The 20,870-nt window shown below is 33.8% G+C and overlaps 1 protein-coding gene across 2 annotated transcripts in view; it reads right to left on the reverse strand.

The window, feature by feature from the left end:
• Positions 1-20,870, reverse strand: part of ADAMTSL1 (ADAMTS like 1) — a 1,092,747-nt gene that overhangs the window by 781,471 nt on the left and 290,406 nt on the right. For both annotated transcript variants that reach the window (XM_056805329.1, XM_056805328.1), the window contains exon 2: positions 10,110-10,229. In XM_056805329.1, the coding sequence (XP_056661307.1) occupies positions 10,110-10,229 (120 nt within the window). The remainder of the gene's footprint in view (positions 1-10,109; positions 10,230-20,870) is intronic.

The following is a 20,870-nucleotide window of genomic DNA, read 5'->3' on the forward strand; positions in this document are numbered from 1 at the left end:
TTAATGTAACATATATATAGAGAGAGACGCAAATGACTACTATTAGGTAGTGTAAAAGCAATAGGTGAATGAATTGATTATTGATTTATAAACTGTTTTGATACTCTGCTTGCTGTACTTACAAAATATCTTCAGTTTATATCAGCGAAGTGAAACTTATAAGTGAACTTCTCTTCAGAGTCAGGCACAAGGACACTAAGAAGACTCTTGTTATATAAAAATAAACTATTTTTTGACAATATAAGGATAAAAAAGGATTTCTGACTCTAAGGGATTCTAACTGCACCCAAATAAAACTCCCTAGTTCCAAAAGGAACTGTTTTTCCTGTTTCCACAGGCGACACTGATCCTTCCTGAACTGACTAACCCAAATTTTCACTATTCTATAATAAACTAAACACCATTATCCTTAAACAAAGTATATAATTCTTAACTTTGTCTCCAAGTTATAAAAATAACAAAAGCTAGCTGGCTGAGCCTCAGCAAGAACCAAGATAGGACTCTGAGCTTTAGTAGAACCAAAGACCAGATCTTTCATTGGTCTTCTCATATATAAAAATCTATGAAACAGCAATAGATAATCACTAGTGTTTTCCATGTTGGAAAAGGAAAATAACTTAGCTCTTTCAAGTTTTCCCCTCCTTTCCTTCTACCTCGGACAAGGAGGAGAGAGAGAAAAGATGTCACCTACTCCCTGCACTCCAAGAGAGTGTAACTGCCACTCCCAGAGACCAAATGCCACAGAAAAACCATATTCCCTCCCACACACACTGTCAACATTTGAAACTGATACTCTATCTCAAATCTGCTTCAAATTTCAATTCTTTCTTCATCTAGCTTCTCTACTTGTCTCTAACATAAATAACATAAACTAACATAACATAAACTAATATAACAAGACTTAATTTCTAATATCATCCTTAGAGTAACTATGTAGTATAAACACAAGCACAAATATGTATGTGAGATACAGCATAGAACAATAGTTAAACAATCTTTCTTAGGAAAGGAAGACAAAGGTTCTAGATTCTGCCTCTGACACATATGCTTTTGTAACTTCACTTGGGAAAAATCACTTAGCCTCTCAGTGTTCCAGGTAACTCTAAAACTAAGTTCCAGAGAAGTCATTGATGTGAATTGTTGGAAGGATTTTACTTATCAGTAGTTTGCTATACCAATAAAATTGCAAATAGGTCTCCTCACATCCACAAACATACAAATCTATAGTTCTATAGCATATGTACATATATGTGGGACAATTAGGTGGAACAGTAGATAGAGTGCCATGCCTGGAGTCAATAAGACTCATTTTTCTGAGTTAAAATCTGACCTCAGAAACTTACTAGTTGTGTGACCCTGGGCAAATCATTTAACCATATTTGCCTGAATTTACTCATTTGTAAAATGAGCTGGAAAAGAAAAAGGCAAACTACTGCAGTATCTCTGCCAAGAATACCCAAGAAGGGATCATGAAAAGTCAGACCAGACTGAAAAAAACTCAACAATTACCAACAAATACACACACATACACATATATAATATTCCTTTTAGGATGTACTTTTTAAAATACATCCTAAAGTATACCAAAAAAATACATCGCCACATGTGCATATATTTGGGCACATAGATAGATTAGATAGATAGATAGATAGATAGATAGATAGATAGATAGATAGATAGATAGATAGATAGATAGATGGGCCTTAAAACCTAATACTTTATAAGGCCCATAAGATTTGTTGATGCACATTTGCTAGAGGACATTATTAGACATTCCCTATACAGTGGGGAATAAATATTCCTTTCCCTCTCCTCTTCAAATGAATTTTAATAAGATGTGAATAATCCCAACCTATGTATTTCAGTTTTCCTTTTGCATTTATTTCTCCTATATATTTAGCTAACTTTACAAATTTTAAGTTATATTATGTACTATTATTGAGAATACTCAAGGCTTCAAAAACTAAAATTCTGAGAATAAAGGAGCAATGTAAAAGTGGGGAGAAAGAAGAGGAATGTATTGGCTATAGCATATTCATGGCAATAAATTATGCATGTAAAAACATTAAAAGATTACCTTAAAGAGCCACAACTAGAAAAGCAGTTATATCTGGGTAAAAATATGCTGCAGCCAGGTCCTCTATCAGCTTAATAGAGTTATTTGTTAAATTTTCAATATGGAATTGGTCAGTGCTACATATCATATCTTTTTTGTTGTTGTTTGTTTTTATATTGCATGGACTTGAGATAATAATTGGTAATGATTTAAACAATTTCAAACTTAAAAATATGTCATGCTTACATTTTGTGAGAGTTGATTTTTAAATATTTACTAGTAACACTACTAGGTCCTAGCCCAAGAAATTGAGAGTTCACTTGGTCCAGTGGTACCTGTATAATGTTATAATGTCAAGAGATTTAGAGGAAGGGTGTCAGGACATTTGGTTAATCCATTGTGGAAGATTTATAGAAGAACATGGAAAATATTCATATAAGAGGAGAAGGTATAGATGTATATTGATCTGTACTGTTAGATGGAATATCTACATTGATGAGATCACAAATCCATCACTTAAATCACTTACAAATCATGTAGAAATGTAAAAATAGCTATTAAAGAAAATTGAGTGTACAATTTACAGTTTTGTATATGATTTTATTTGATGGTCATTATTTTTATAATGAAACTATTTTAAATATATGTATGTTGTACTGGATACTTTGTTAGAAATATATGAATCCAACATTTTTAATATCTGGTTTCTAATGAGGAATATTTTTTATTAATTGTAGTCCCTGATATTCTTAAAGAGGAAGGGACACTGATCTGGGGACTCATAAAGGGTCTAAGTTTGAATCATACCTCTAATACTTGCTAGTGATGTGACATTTAAAAATTCTCCGTATCTATTTCCTCATTTGTAAAATTGAAATATCCACAAAACACATATGAGTTGAGAAAGGCCATGCAAGGCTAAGTAGTCAGAATGATTTGATAACTTCTATAAAATGTTTCTTACTTTGTTGAATCTGCCATGCTTTGGGGATAATTTTGATTTTCATCTTTACATGTGGGATTGTATATGATGCTGCAACACTGACTGTTTTGAAACTACTTGTATGGCATTGGAAAAGCAAGTGAATGGAAAGTGGTCATGCTTCCCAAGACCCCACAGAGAACTCCTCTGATTCAAAATTGTTACTGTGATTGGAAAGAGGATCAGCAACAGTAATAACAAAACAGCACCTTTACCTAATTACTGAGACAATAAATATCAAACAAGAGTAAATGTGTATGGATGCTTGTCTAGCCATACCCTGATTGCTTAACATGAAGGAACCTCCTTTGATTGGGTGCTTAGCCAGAAAGGCTGCATTCTGAAAATTGGTGAGACTTAAAATCATCCTCTTTCCTATACTCTCTAATCCTATTCACTCTTTCCTGCTGTCATGGCAAAGATCATAGGTAATCTACAACTCGGGTGACATGAACTAAACTGGGAGTGGAGGGGAAGGATTTATCCTGCTCCCTTTTTATCCCAGATCTAAGATAAGTGCTCTGGTGGTGCTGGTGGTAAAACCCTACTGGCCTAAGCAGTTAGGGCCATGGGGACCTAGAAGACAGGATTCAAGATAGGTTGTTTTAGCCAGTCAGCCCTGCAAGGAATGTCTGAGAAGCCAAGATATCCAAGACTAGAGCTCAAAGTGGGCTTTATGCTTGGAACTAGGTCATTGCTCTATAGAAACTTACCTAAACTAGAAACTTAATCCCTTTCAGTTCCCCATAGTCTGAGGTAGTAGTGGTGGTGGTGATACCTCACAAATATTCGGGAGTAAGTTTGTATGTTTATAATTATACCTTCTGAAGTAAATATTCTTTTGTAATAGTTAATCCAAGATGAGTCATATAAAGGGTACTGAGGTATAAGGGAATCATCACCCTACATTTGTGAAAACAGGAATTATTTTTAAAGAGCCTGGATAAATATCCTAATGCCCTTTCAAGTATCAGAGAAACCTGAAGGAATGATGTAATGTAATGTATCTTGATTTCTAGGTAGGTAGGGTCAAGATTATCTTTGTTATACTAAATATGTGGAATGTTGGAAAGAGTATTGAATTTAATGTCAGTGGACCTACTTCCAAATCCTGGCTCTTTTACTCAGTACAACTTTGTGATATTGGGTCACTCAACTTTACCTCTCTTGGGTCACTCTCTTTACCTCATCAGTAAAATGAGAGTTTGGGACTAGCTGTTCTAAGGTTATTTTAGATCTAAATGCATAATCCTATGATCATTCTCCATATTAAGCAGTCAATAAGTATTGGTTAAATTGTTATATGCTACTTTGTTAATAGAAACCCTCATTGATTAGGGATTCTGCATTATAAAACATCTCTGTCCCAGGAATTCTAGAATTGATTACTTTGAATAATATTTCACATCCATGCATTTTTTTAAACTCTTACCTTCTGTCTTGGAATCAATACTGTGTATTTTCTCCAAGACAGAAGAGTGGTAAGGGCTAGGCAATTAGGGGTAAGTGACTTGCCCAGGGTCACACAGCTAGGAAATGTCTGAAGTGAGATTTGAACCTGAGACTTCCTATCTCTAAGCTTTGCTCTCAATCCACTGAACTACCCAGCTGCGCCTTCAACCATGCATCTTTGTTTAAATTATTTTCAGATATGATTTCTTTTTTCATCTCAACATTAGACAAGACCCAACATTGGTACAAATGTGAGTCTGCCATGTTTGTTCTCAGGAAATAATTTATAATGGAAGAATAATTGTAAGCTTTTATGTTCCAAACTAGAGACACTGGCCTAGGTATATGCTAATAAAGTTTGACAATTGGCTTTCTAGAGACAAAGCTAAGATGGTAAAGTAGAGGATACACTTTAGAAAAACTCTCCCAAAATTCCCCTCCATGTATCAATAAAATAATGCTTCAAATCAAATTCTACAATGGTAGAGATAACAAAAGAACAGGATGAGGCATTTTTCTAGCCCAAGACAACCTCATACATTGGAAAATAAGGTCCATGGACTAAGAGCTGGTCCTGAACTAATGTGGATTCAACACCAAATGTAGGACTGGATGGTGATGACAGAAGTAATAGAAGCTTGGGAAATTCTCAAACTAGAGATTATGAAGGAATTAGTCAACTTGTCAGGAAATTAGATGGGACCTGTATGCAACTACTGGGAAAAGGATTGGATGTAGTTTGAAAACTCCACTGCCTATACTCACTTCTTGATCTAATTAAAAGAGATAAGCAGAAAAAAAAACATTTTGCTAAAAAGTACCAAAGATAGTGAAGCTGTATCAATGCTAAACCTATATGTATGTGACAAATAGCTGAGCATGCAAATTCTTAAAGGGAAAGTTAAATGCATTACAGGAGGAAATACACAGTAGCTCTAGACTAGTGGAAGAATCTCAACTTTCCCTTCTCAGAGCTAGATGAATCTAATTATAAAGTAAATAAATAAGAAGTTAAAAGAAATGAATAGAATTTAGACAAGTTAGACACCATAGATCTCTGGAGAAAACAAACAGGAAAAGAAGAGTTCATGTTTTTCTCAGCAGTACAAGACATAGTTACAAAAATTGACCATTTGTTTGGGCATAAAAATCTCATAACCATAACAAGCGGAGAAAACACTGAATGATTAAATATACTCTTTTTAAACCAAATACAATAAAAACTGTACTCAATAAAGGGACATAGAAGTACAGAGTAAAAATGAATCAGAAACTAAATTATCTAATCCTAAAGAATAAGTGAATCAATACCAAAACATAGAAAAGTCAATAATTTCATCAGTAATAATAACAACAATGAGACAACATTCCAAAATTTCTGGGATGTAGCCAAAGTATTTAAATTAATTTAAAGGAAAATTTATATCTCTAAATATGTACATCAATTAAAAAGCAGAGAGAAAGAGCAGATCGATGAATTGGGGATGCAATTTAAAAGGGTAGACCAAAAACAAATTAAAAATCATCAATTAAACACCAAAATAGAAATTCTGAAAATCAAAGAGGTCAACAAAACAGAAAGTAAAAAATATAACTAATAAGCAAAAATATGAGTCAGTTTTATGAAAAACAACGAAATAGATAAACTATTGGTTTACAAAAAAAGAATGAAGAAAACCAGATCATCAGTATCCAAAATTAGAAGTGTAAATATGCCCGATGAATATGAAATTAAAGCAACTGAAGAATTATTTTGACCAATTATATGCCCATAAAACTGCCAGTAAAAATGGATGAATATTTAGAAAAGTTTAAATTGTCCACATTAACAGGAGAAATAGAATATTTAATTAACAACAGGCTCTCTGGAGAAAAATGAATGTATAACAGACTTTTATGTTTAATCTGTCTTACTAAAATTTCTTCCATTACTTTAAGTCTAGACAATAAAATGAAACAATCAATAAAGTTGTGATTTGTAGAACTGCTGATTTTAAATACAAATACTCACAGTGACTATTTAATAAGTTTCTACCAGCTTGTTCAAGTTGGCTCCAGAACTCCTCTTGGAGATGCATTTATGAAAGCAGATGGATTTGTAGTTTAGGCAATTTTATTTTTTATGAAAGCCAAAGCTGCTATCCCTAGTACTTGATTATCTTGGGAATGGGAGTAATTGTATTGCTAATGTCCCCCTGAGGGCCTCAGACCAGATCAATGTATCTTTCTGTTCATCTAAAAACAGAAAGCCCAAGTATATGGAGTTTGGCCTTTCAATGCAAATCATTCCACTGTGCCCTACAGACTAGACTTATTTCAATATGAAGAAGATTGGCCCTTCATCTATCCTAGTTGTATATTGTACCTTTGTTTAATATGCTTTATAGCCTATGTCTAAGTGAACCTCCTTTTGTTGACCATTAAATAACCTATTGAATATCTCAAGTTATTCTATTATCAGACACAAATTATTGGAAAAATTAGATTTAGTTAGGCATAGATCACAACATATGTTTTCTCTAGTGATCTCACACCATTAGACAGTGTCCAAAACACCATGTTCCTTCCCTTCATCATTCCTCAAAATAATTTACATAAGAAGAAACATCTTAGGCTAGTCTATTCAGACCTGAGACACTAGGGAATACATAAAAAGAGATGTAATCATCTGTGAGATTTAAAATGGTTGAGGTCTTAAACTGTAGTGATTAAAATAGTTGAAGATATAAATTGTGATAGATATAAGAGAGAGTGAGTAAATTTGACCACAGAAATATATTTCACTACAGTGTCTTGGGTTTTAAAATCAAATATAAGGAGGTCGCCAGGGAAATATTCCCAATTATTCAAATACCCAAGTCAATTGGGTTTTATAGAGATTTTAATTAACAATACAATGAGTAATCAAAGAAAGAGAGAGAGAGTAAGAAAGGAATAAGTATGAAGGGCCTCACACCAATATGGCCTAGACCTGAGTCTTAAAAGAGAAATCAGTCAGTTTTTTAACACTCACTACAAGGTCTGACTAAACAAGGATACTAGTGACACCAGGCCAGCGTCCTTCCTCAAAGAGTCTTCCAGCCAGAGATTGTTTCAAAGGGCCTCTCTCAAGAGCCTCCAGAGCTCCTACCTCAGAGGAGCTCCTCAAGGAGCTCTCCTTCAGAATGAGATTTCCTCCAAGAGCACTTCTCCTCAAAGAGATCTATCTCCAAGGAAAGAGCCCTCAAGCATCAGTCCTCAAGGAAATGAGCCTCTCGGAATGAGATCATCCAGAATGCGAATCAGAAATCGAGATTTCTGAATGAGATCCAAGCTCTTATTTTTAAGGGCAAACTTTCCTCTGTCACCTCCCCTAAGTCCTTACATCTACCAATCACTGTAGATGTTTCTAAAGGACCGCCCATTTTGAAGTCACAGCTGAGTAGTTTTAATCTCTTTAGTAAGTCAGGAAAAAATGCTGCTGTGTCGACAAATTTCATTAGAAAAAACCTCTGAATAAGTTATCACCCTTTTAGGTTTAAGTAGTTTACAAGTTGCCCCACCTTTATAGGTACTCAGTATCCCATTGTAGCAATTCTAAAACAGTCATGACTCAAAGAACTTCCTGTCCCTTCCATAAGCATGGATCAAAGTACTTTCATTGTTTAGCAAGCAGTTTTCTATCCTAAAGCAGTCTTTAGTAGGGTGGAGTAGGGATATTCCCAAGGCAAGGAGTTTTCACATTCAAGTAGAATTCTCACTATCTGCTAGGGAATTTTTTTAAGTAGAAGATTCCCCAATGGGGAAATTTTCCAACATTCATAAGTCTGAGAAATTTTAAGGTTTACACATCTAATAATAGTTTTTATTTAATATAAGAGAACATGTCTTTAAGAATTATCTCAAAGGTGATATTCATTTCACCAAATGACCAACAATACATGTTACAATGAATATTACTTTTAAAAGACAATTTTGACCATTTCAACTGACCTTTGAATTAATTCACATAAACTGATTTCCTGTGTTCATAAATGTTTTGGGTTGCTACAAAAATACTATGGACAGTTGGAATGAATAGAATCAGAATGACTAGATTATTAAGTTGAATTAGTATTGAAATGGAAAGGGCTGCCTTGATACTTCTCATTAATTGATAAATTAGTCCACATATTCAAGTTGTCTAAAATAAATGGGGTGAAAGTTTAAAAGTCTAATATAAAATATTCTATATGCAGGAGAGGTCAATAAATCCCAGGACAATATCTTGAAAGCATATTGTATCTCAAATAATGAGTAAAAAATATCATTAAAAGGTCTAAAAGTGTTTTTTTAAGAATTCAAACTGGAACTATCATATAAAACACAAAAGCATTCTCTCTGTCTCTGTGTCTGTCTGTCAATACTCTGTGTCACTGGTCCATATCTGTCTGTGTTTTTCACTATCTTAAGATATTGTGGAGAGGCTAGGACTTAGAGTCATATATTTAATTCTCACCTCAGGCACTTATTAGCCATATTATAATGAGTAAAGTCATGAAAAGCCTCAGTTTCCTCTTCTTTAAAACAGGGATAAGAGCAGCACCCACTTTACTTCTTGTGAGGATCAAGGACTAATGTATACAAAGCATGCATTGAACCTGAAAAAGCAATACCCCTTTCAGCTATAATTATAAATTCTAAGCCTAGTTAAGCCCAGTGTAAAATGGGGGTCATAATTTTGGGAAGGATGCTTTGGAGAGAATATTGGGGGAGGGAAATAAGAACTGTTAGACATCTAGGAAATGTGACCTCAAAAGACACTGATTTAGGTTAGCTTGGTTTTCGGAAGAGGAGACTGGGCATGTGGTGTACTTTCTATATGAAATCTAGGAGGGGAAAAAGGAAGAATGGAGTAGGAAGAGATTAAAGTGCCCATGTTATTCAACTCTCCCTAGATATTACTTTTTCCTATAATCCAATCATTTATAAAGCACAAAGGCCAAATAACTGTTAAGCTTGAATTCTAAAACTCCATTGTAAGTGCCTCACAACACAATCACTGAAGCAAAAACATCAATAGCAGCTAAGCAGTTGACAGACTACAATTTTCACAATAAAATATATACCATAATCTGTTGCAACCCTAAAGGTAAAGAAATATTTCTATTCTTGCCATCATGATAGGTTTTCCGGGAAATATATTCTCCCAAACTTATATTAATGCACATTTCTCTATAATCTCACTGTCAGGAAAACAATTATATCATAAATTTAAGATGACTAGAATTCAAGAGTAGAAAGACTTAAAAAAATAAAAACAAGAGAGGATCAAATACAGTGTTGTTCTAAAAAAATACAAAATTAATAATATTATGGAATTTATGCCCACACCTTTTCTTTTTCTCATCAGTTATTACCATATCATATACTTCTTACCCTGGCAAAGCATGAGTTATCTTTTTTGCACACATCTTCCCTCCCCTCAATGACCCCCCCCAAAAAAAAAGCAGTTTTCACATTGAAATAAACATTTAACTCATCCCAGATGTATCAAGTTAGAAAATCATCACTATGAGATTTAGTCATGGCCTGAATGCCAAAATAAAAATGCTCTTTTGAGGCTACATTTCTATGAATAAAATAGAGGAAGCACAGTACCGCATCTTCAATTTTGTGACTATTCAGGAGATCAGAAAGGAAATCATCATGAAGGCTCTCTCTTCGAATCAGTGTAAATTCCCGTAAAAAAACAGCTCCTTGGCTTTGATCTCCACATACCTGAAATGACAGTATAATGCAATTAAGGATTAGTCATAACCTATAAAGATGTGTTGTTCAGTTGTGTCTGATTCTTTTTTTCAAAGCCCTTGCCTTCTGTCTTAGAATTAATACTGTGTATTGGTTCCAAGGCAATAGAGGGGGGTAAGGGTTAGTCAGTGGGGGTTAAGTGACACTTGCCCAGGGTTACACAGCTAGGAAGTATGTGAGGTCAGATTGGAACTTTGGACCTCCCATCTCTAGGCCTGACTCTCAATCCAATGAGCCATTTAGCTGAGCCTTTCCGGGGTGTGTGTGTGTGTGTGTGTGTAAAGCTTTGTGACACTATTTAGGGTTTTCTTGGCAAAGATACTGGAATGGTTTGCCATTTCCTTTTCCAGCTCATTTTATAGGTAAGGAAATTGAGGCAAACAGAATTAATGACTTTCTTAGAGTTATAAAACTAAGTAAGAGCCTGAGGCTATTCTTGAATTGAGGTTTTCCTGATTCCAAATTGGATATTCTATCTATTATGCCCCTAGCTGCCCTTTGGTTTTAATGTGCCTATGAGTGGCATGCAACATTCTATATTAATTTCAACTCTAAACAGAGCAATTAACAGTTATACTCACAAATATTTCTATGTAGCTCTTATGACAGTTGCCAGAAAATCATTTAACTGGTTTCCAGGGGAGTGACCCATTGATCAGAGTCACTAAACAATGGGTTCTCTTTGTCTTTGTCCCAGAAAGAGTTCCCAAATCTCTGAAATATCTTCAAAAGTCTTGCTCAGAAATTATACTCTATAATCTTCAGTTCAAATCTTAAATATGACCCTAGCTTCAAAATGGTTAATAACATTGTGGGTCTCTTATCATTATTATTATTATTTCATGCCTTAACTGTCGAATGCCTTCTAACTGACAAGGAAGTATGGTATATTGGATAGGGCACAAGACTTGGCTGGAAAATCTAGGGTGAAATCCCATCTCAGATACTTAACTAACTGTGTGATTCTGGGCAAATTATTCTGGGGCTCAGTTTCCTCATTTAAAAAGTTAAAGGGTTGGATTCAAGGGCCTCTAAGGTCCTGTTCAATTCTAAATCTATGATGTATGGATTCCGTGCCTTCACGTTCTGTCCCCTTGAAGTTATTAATATTATAAGGTGTCTCCTGACTAATCTCCCTTCCCTCTTTTCCTTTATCCCCTCCAGATGATGATTTTTCCCTGGCTCAAAAATTTTCAGTGATAAAATGAAGATTCCTTTTGCTGCCATAATTCAAGGTCCTCAATATGGCCCACCCACTTTTCATTCTTAATTCTTTTTTTTTTCTGGTCTATGTCATGGAACCACTTTATTTTTTTTAATATATTTTATTTGATCATTTCCAAGCATTATTCGTTAAAGACATAGATCATTTTCATTTCCTCCCCCCAACCCCCCTCATTCTTAATTCTTATAACTCATTACCTATTCTATAGACTGTACTTCCTGTTTTTTCACATAGATGATTCATACTTTCCTGTCATCAGACCTTAGCTCATGCTATTCTCTCTGCCTGAAATATTCTCTTTCCAAGCTTTAAGTGTTGAAATTCAACCCATATTTTAGACCCAACTCAATTGTTTCTTCCACCCTAATGTACTCCTTAATCATGTCAGTCAGATATAATTTTTGTGTCTCTCTTCTGAACCCTTATATAACCTTTATATATAACCTTTGCTTAAGGTACTTCAACCAATACTTGTGAACATGGCTTGTATTAAAAGACTACTTGTTTTTACTACTTTTTTAGAATATAAGCCACTGGAGGGGAGGGGCCATGTCTCATTCAACTTTGGATTTACCATAGCATCAACAATTGGGTCCTATCTTATAGGAGTCATTTAATACTAAACTTCTGTGACAAGAGTATCACATCTCTAAGACTTTTCCAGTTAAATAATTAGTATTGTTCTTTGAGCTTTCTGAGAAATATATACCTGCCCATCAGTAACTTCTCACTTAGTCTTTATAAAAATGAGTTATTTTTTAATTTTCCTTCTAAAGGACTAAACTTAACTGCCTTGACTACCCCCTATTTTTGATTCTTCCCACTAAAGGAGGCTATATTGAATTAAAGTAAAATCTACTTAAGGAGTTGACTATTCATCCATCTCTGCCTCTAGCCAGCTATAACAAAGAGTCCTTGTCATAGCATCTTTAAACAACAGCCTGGTGAACTGCAGGGCCAAATCGAAGAATGTAAACCAAAAGGATCCCATTCTCTTAGAGAGCTGAGAAGGTGCTCAAATAAAATGGGTGCAGGCTACTCAAGGAATAGGGAATAAATATATCATAATGTAATGGAAAGAGCAGAGAATTTAAAGGCAGAAGGTCTAATTCAAAATGTGGTCCTGGTATTTGTTAATCATGTATTCTAGAGAGAGCCATGTTCCTTTCCTGTCCCTGGATTTCCTCATGTACAAAATTAGAGGGTTTGACTAAATGAAATCCAAAATAATTTTTAGCTTTAAATTTCATGAGCCTAAATTGAGTGGGGAGAGGATAGGAACAACTAAGGAAATGATCACCAAGACATATCAAAAGAAACAATGTGGGAGAGCTAGGTGGTGTACTTCCTATCTGTGTGACTCTTGGAAGGTCATTTAATCCTATTTTCCTATACCTTATTCTTCTGTCTTTGAGTGTTATGGGTTAAAAATAAAAGGAATGGAATTGTGCAAAGTTGAGAGTAAAAACTTAAAAATTAGATCTTCCGAAAATTACAACACAGCAACATATACCAAAATATAATCGCGTATATTAACACAAAGAGATGGCCCTTGTAGGGGAATAAAATATGTAATATTAAATGCAGATAAAACTAGATATTCTCAACATACTTGAGTAGTACACATCCTCAATATATTAATTAACAATACTAAATATCTTCTATGTGCCAGGCATTGTGTTAGGTGCAAGGGATACAAAATCATTATAATTCATAAGACACTTACAAACTTAATTAACAAGATTAATTAATTAATATGATGAGAGAGGTGTCAACCATGACTTCATGGCTGGGACTAGGTGTTTATACAAATGAAATAGATGGTTAGGAAGGAATTGAGGACTTCAAATGTGAAACTATATGATTAATCTCTAGGCAATGTCTGGGGTCACATGGCTTATGAAAATATATTCTACTTCTATCAGCCTGCTAAAGTTGAAGCCTATAGTTACCATCAAAGATAGGAACCTAGAGTTATTTCTGAAATGTGCTCAGATGAAGTATATCCCACCATATTCAAGAAAAATTATATTAAATACAAGTACTTAATCAATTTGGTCAAAATTGATTAATGGCTAGACAGATAATTTGTGTACTTTAAAAAAATGTTTCTAGGTTCCACATCAATACAATTTCTTTATATTCATTTTCTGATATTTCAAAATCCATATTCTCTCTCTTCCTCTCATCCATTCCCCCTGACCAAGAAGGCAGGTAATATGATTTAGGTTGTACAAATTTTATCACATAACACATATTTCCATGCTCACCATGTTGTAAAATAAGATACATATTTCTTACACTAGAGAAAAATTCAGGAGGAAATAAAGGAAAGAATGTCATGCTTCAATTTGCATTCAGATTCCATCTGTTCCTTTATAGTGAGGCTTATATCCATTTATATTTTTCATGAGTGTCTTGAAGTTGTTCTGGATCATTGCCTTGCTGATAACAGTTAAGTCATTCTCAGCTGATGATCATACATTATTGTTGTTACTGTGTACAACATTGTCTTGGTTTTGCATCACTTCATATGTTTTTCCAGGGTGTTTGTGTGTGTGTGTGTGTGTGTGTGTGTGTGTGTGTGTGAGAGAGAGAGAGAGAGAGAGAGAGAGAGAGAGAGAGAGAGAAAGAGAGAGAGAGACAGAGACAGAGAGACAGAGAGAGAGACAGAGAGACAGAGAGAGAAAGAGATCATCTTGTTTGTCATTTCTCATGACATGATAGTATTCCATTACAATCACATACCATCACAACTTTTTCAGCCATTCCCCAACTGATGGACATCCCTTCCCTTCAGTTTCCAGTTCTTTGCCACCATAAAAAGTACTGCTGTAAATATTTTTGTATAGATAAGTTGTTTTCTTCTCTCTTTAATATTTTTGGAATACAGACCTAATAGTGGCATTTCTGGGCCAAAGGATATGCACAGTTTGATGGCCCTTTGGATATGATTCCAGATGGCTCTCCATAATGTTGTATAAATTTTCAGCTATGTCAGCACTGTATTACTGTCCCAAATTTTCCACAACCACAACCATTTATCATTTTATTGTTATATCGACCAAATCTGTGAGAAGGAAATTCAGAGTTGTTTTAATTTGCATGTCTCTAATAGTGATTTGGAGCATTTTTTCATGTGACTAAAGATAGTTTTCACTTCTTTATCTGTGAATTGCCTGTTCACATGCTTTTACCATTTGTCAATCTGGAAATACTTTGTATTCTTATAGATTTGATTCAGTTCTCTACATATTTGTAATTATTTTACCCAGTTTGTTATTTACCTTTTAATTTTGGTTGCTTCATTTTTATTGGAACAAAACCTTTTTAATTTAATTTAGTCAAAGTTATCTATTATACATCTAGTAATATTCTTTATGTCTTGATTTTACCAATTGCTTCCTTTATTGATAGGCCTGATAGGTAAACTGCTTTATGCTAGCCTAATTTGTTTATGGTATCGACTTTGATTTCTAAATCATGTATCAAATCATGTATCACAAATCAAGCTTTAACTTGTGATATGACATGAGGTGTTGATCTGCATCTAATTTCTGTCATACTATTTTCCAGTTTCCCAAGCAATTTTTTTTCAAGTAGGAAGTTCTTCCGGAAGCATGAATATTTGAGTTTGTCAAACACTTGAGTACTATGGTTATTTACCACTGAGTGTTGAGTGCATAGTCTATTTCATTAGTCCTCTACTCTGTTTTTAATCCAGTACCAGATTGTTTTGATGGTTGTCACTTTATTATATAGTTTGCCATCTGGTACAACTAAAAAAAAAAAACTTCTTTTTTTTTTCATCAATTCCGTTGCTATTCTAGGTCTTTTGTTCTTACAGATGAATGTTGTTATGACTTTTTCTAGCTCTATGAGATAATTATTGGGTAGTTTGATTGGTATGCCCCTGAATAGGTAAATTATTTAGGGAAAATTGTCATTTTTATTATATTGACTTGGCCAATCCATGAGCAATTAATGTTTTTCCAATTGCTTATATCTAACTTTATGTGAAAATTTTTTTTAGTTATGTGTATTTTCATCTGAATTAAGTTTAGATTTTTTTTGAGATCAATTATATTACTACTATTAGAAAGTCCATGTTTTAGAATATCTAGCATAGTATATTTCATCACTGTGAAAATTAAAAAGCCATGTGGTCAGAATTCATTTGAATGTTTAAGTGGACATCTATTGAAAACATGTGGCATCCTTTACTGATATCATCTCTAAAGACCAAATAGCAGATGAATGTCCACAGAAGGGATAGATAATTAAACCATGTAAAAACTGTGTCCTAGTTTATAATCCATTCTCAAGCATAATTGTAAAAATGTTCTGCCTTGATTATTCCTTAATAAATGAAATCTGTTTGCATTTCCCAAACATTTCAGAATTTCTTATGAGATTGTGTATATAAATGCACACTGCAAACTTAAATGAGCTATATAAATGAAGACCAATACCACAATAATTATTGCTATTTATGAATTTTACTTTTGACTTGAAGAAGCCATAGATGTATCCTAGGACTTATCATATACGTCTTTCCAGAGGGCAACCACCTAAGTCTTGTGCTGACCCCTTTTGAATAGACCTAATTGTTGAGTATTTTTACATAATGATCAATATGCCTTATAGAAATCTGCACTCATTACTTCTAGTTTTGACATTACACATGTCAACCCTTCAAGTGGTTAAGTGGTGAGATCACTGGAATTATAGGAAGAGAACTTGGGAACTTGAGAACTCAGTTTCTTCATCTCTAAACTGAGTAGCTTGAAATTGATCATTTCCAAGTTCTCTTGAGTTCTACCTCTATGATCCTAAATATTTTAATACAGCTAATCTCTCCCCAACTCTCTTCTCCTCTTGGCTAAAATTTCCAAATTACTTTATCCAATATTCATATGATGTGATGCCAAGGTCCTTCATCACCCCACATACTCTCCAGATTAGTCACATACTTCCTAAAACATGGTGGCCAAAATTGAATTAAATATTCAAGATGTGGTCTGTGTAAGTTCATTAAGTAAATCTTTCCTAGGGACACCAGAGTGAGGACATAACAAGACAAAGAGCAGGAGAAAAGGAATTTTACCTTTCTTCTATGTGGCCAGGACACCCTGGGAATGAACCTCATCCACCATTTGCCTGGATCTAAAGTATTTCACAGATTTTACTCTGTGTTTAAGAGCTATAAGAACTTGGGGCCAGAATTTTGGAAAGTGAAATAGAAAATACTCTAAGACATTTTATATTCCTTCTAACAATTAAGTAATCACCACTGCTACCAAGACTGAAATGTTTGTGACAGAAACAAAATGGACAAATACTTCAATATTATAAGAATTCTATTGTATTACTTATGATGTCTTCAATCTGAGAATGACAAAAATATGATAAGTGTGTAAAGACATATAAGTTCCATAGATAATTGATATTTGTTTTCTTTTTAATTATTTTATGAAAATATGAAAACTGATTGCTTCTTTCTTAGAAGGATAGTTTCAATATTGCTTACTGTTATTACTATTACTCACTTTAAAAGGAAAAGTATACTATAAACCCCTTTAAGTCCATCTTTTAGCTTGCAATATCTCAAGGACAAAGATAAAAGTAGTTACAAACCTAGAATTCAAATCAGATTAACTTCTGTCTTCCTCAGTTTCTTCAATTGTAAAATGGGGATAGTAATAGCATCTTACCTCTAAAGTTGTGGCTAAGGATAAAATAAGATAACATTATAAAGCACTTAGCACAATGTCTAGTGCTCTATAAATCATAGATTTTGCCTCATATAACCAATAGAGCAAACTGGCCCATCTCTATTTAAGTGATGGGAACACTGAAATGATTTGTGTGATAATAGTCTGGGGGAACAGCTCATGGCTTCAGTGCCAAGATTCTCTCTCCATTTACATTTTTTCCCCTAAATTGCTGGAAAACATTAGAGGGAATTGGTTTCACTTTACCCGGAGAGGAAAGAAAATCAAAAAGTCCAGACATCTTTATTCTAGACTTATTTTTTTAGTTTTGTGATCATCATATTGGAAGATGAAAGGAGCCTGAAAATTGTGTAGCCCAAGCCTTTCATTTTACAGATAAGGAAACTGAGGCCCAGAATGGTTAATTAACTCACCCAAGCACATTAGTAGGAAGGAGTAAAGTAAGGATTTAAACCCAAGTTCACAAGTTCCAAATCCATTGCTTTTCCCACTATACCATGCTTTCTTGAATTTGCAATGGTTATATTGCTTGGAAGAGATAATATCTCCTTAGTGTACAGCAGATTTTATAAAAATTATATTAAATTGATTAATTAAGAGAATTTTTCCATGGTTACATGTTCTTTCCCTCCCCTTCTCCCACCCCCCTCTTTTAGCCAACATGTAATTCCACTGGGTTTTACATATGTCATTGATCAAGACCTATTTCCATATTATTGATATTTGTACTAGGGTGATCATTTAGAGTTACATTAGATTAAAAAAAATTTTCCTATTTCCAGTAATAAGATGCTGCAGCTTCTTCTCCTTTGGATTTTTTAGATATGAAACCAAAGGATGAAAGTCCTTATCCTTCAATCTAAAAGACTATGTGTCAACTAAAAAATAAGGGAATAGGCCCAAAATTAAATTATTGAATATTGCCAAAGAAGAGTTTCCTTTAAGAATACATAATGCACTCAAATTCACTCAACAACAAAGAATCCATCTCAAAATTGGAAGGGACCGTAAAAGTCATTGAGTTGAACACAAACCTGAAAGAAGTATCTCCTTTTATGTGAAAGTATCAAGAAAAAGATGTGAAATATATTGCCATAGTTTCCTTTTTCATAAATGAAGTAGGTAGAGTTCAATTAAATTACTTCAAAGGTCAATTCCTGTTTTGAATCTATGATCCTATAAATTCCTCCAATTGTCCATTCCAATGATGGACATTTGGAATTATTATAGTTCTCCTTCAATCTATATTTCTATAACTTTCACTCTCTGTGCATAGTTATGATATCTTGGACCAAGATGAAGAATAACTCTAATTATTCTTTCTTAGAGTAGCCATTCTAATATTTGAAAACAAATCTTTTTAATAAATTTAAAAAGAAAACAAATATTGTATCTTTGTGTTAAAGTTATATTGCTTTAGTAAAATAAACCTTCATTGCACTTAAATATAGTATTGGAAGGGATCTTAGAAGTTGTATAGTCTAGCATCCTCATTTTATTGATGAGGAAATTGAGGCCCAGGGGATTGAAGTGACTTTCCAAAGGTCCATAAATTTGAGAGCTAAAATAGCAATACATTTCCTCTTATTCCCAAATCTAGCATTTGAAAACTGGCTGCCTCCTTTAAAGGCTCTCTAACTCATTACCTTGCTTTCCATTCATTAAAAGAAAATTAAAGCAAAAACAAACAACACACAAAAAGATATACTCCAGCTCCTATGTTCCTCTAGTGTGTTATCAACTAAAATTTATGAATGATGAGATAAAATGCCAAGTTTAGAAAATACAAATGCTAATTTCAGGAATTTCTAGATGTGCTGCTAGGAAACTCTATATTGTAGGGAATTTAATTTGAGCCTTGAAGAATTTCTAGAGTCACACATTTTCTTACACCTTGCATCTTATTTTTGGTAAAATAGAAAGGATCTTGAATCTCATTAAGCCTAATTCCCTTGGTACAATGGGGATATTACTAGTTTTAGAGTTAGTCTCTCTCACCATCTAATCTTATGATTTTTTAGCCATTCATTTAACCTTTCTGGGCTTAATTTGATTAATCTATAAGAAGGTTGGACTAAATGACCCCCAAATCCCTTCTTACTTCTATGTCTATGATACCTTATTTAACAGGTAAGGAAACTGCAAATGAGAGAATTTAGTTGATCCATCAAGATACTTGTGGGCATTTGTTTGTTTCTACTATGTCTACTTCCTCAGATGACATATACTCTCTAGGCCATGAGTTTTGTACAAATTACAATCCTGATATAAAAATTAATAAAATATGCTTGTTTTAAGTGCCTATGAAATTCAGAGACCTATATTGGTGATGGAGGAGATGCAGTTTTAAAATAAGCTATAGTCTTTGTCTTTATAGAGCTTAAGTCTAATAAAAGGATAAAACAAATACAGATAACAAAAGTACACATAATATGGTAAATGTATTAGAGAGGTATAAAATAAAGTGCTGTGATGCTGAAAGTTAATAATAATGATAAAAATGTATAGAGTGCTTACTATGTGCCAGGTCCTGTGCTAAGCACTTTATAATTATTTTGTCATCTAGTTTTCAAAGCAACTCAAGGTACTCTTACTACCCTTATTTTACAGATGAGGAGTCTGAAGGAAAGGACAAATGACTTGACCAGGGTCACATAGCTGAATTTGAACTCAAGTGTTATCAGTCAAAGAGGTTATGGAAGGCTTTGTGGAGTGGCATTTCAGTTGTACTTTAATGATTCAATAGGTGGCAGAGGTGGTAAGGAGAGTGGAATGAGGAGGAATTCTACACATAAGAAAGCTTATAAATGGTTCTGACTATCTGACCAAAGTAGTAGGGGAAAGAGATTTCAAATGAATTTCCTAATAATACCTGCTATAGAAAAAGCTTCATGCTTCCTTAACTTCTGAAATTACTGTTAGCAATCAGATTCTACATATGATATATATTGATTTGCTTTGATTATTGGAATCTGATCATTCCATGGAAGCAACAAAGACCCTGGAAATGCCTAAAGAGGAGAAAAAGTAAAAATTAATATTTTAATAATTGCTAAAATCTGCAGTGCACAGTAGACCTTAGTCCAAACTAATTATACCCAAATCTCTTCCTATTACATAATTTAAAAAAAATCTGGTTGGTTCAATCATGTTGCTGAAAAAAATCAAATTGTTAGTTTTTATGGTTTTCCTAAGGATCTAATGAGGAAAAAAATGATCATCTCTGAAAGTCTTTTACAATTGCTGTGTACAAGAATATATTATGGTTTTTGACTAAAGCACACTACCTCAGACATTTGCTAGTTTTCTGACTTTGGATAATTCAATGAACCTCTCTTTCCCTCAGTTTCCTCATCAATAAAATGGGGATAATGAATAAAATAACATAGGTAAAGTGATTTACAAGTCTCTAAAACACTATAAATATAATACTTTATTATTATGGTTAGTGCCTAGTTTTCACACACATATATATGCATCTTTTTGAAAAATCAATATCATAGAATGCTAGAGTCAAAAGGGAAAATAAGATCTAACCTGATGAAATGACTTTCCCAAAGTCACCCTTTTAGTGAGTAGTAAAGCTCGAATTCAGGTCAAGATCTTTTGAATTGAAGTCCAAGGCTCTTTGTAATAGGCCTACCACATTCT

The sequence above is a fragment of the Monodelphis domestica genome, chromosome 7 (assembly GCF_027887165.1).
Source record: "Monodelphis domestica isolate mMonDom1 chromosome 7, mMonDom1.pri, whole genome shotgun sequence".
Classification (NCBI taxonomy): Eukaryota; Metazoa; Chordata; class Mammalia; order Didelphimorphia; family Didelphidae; genus Monodelphis; species Monodelphis domestica.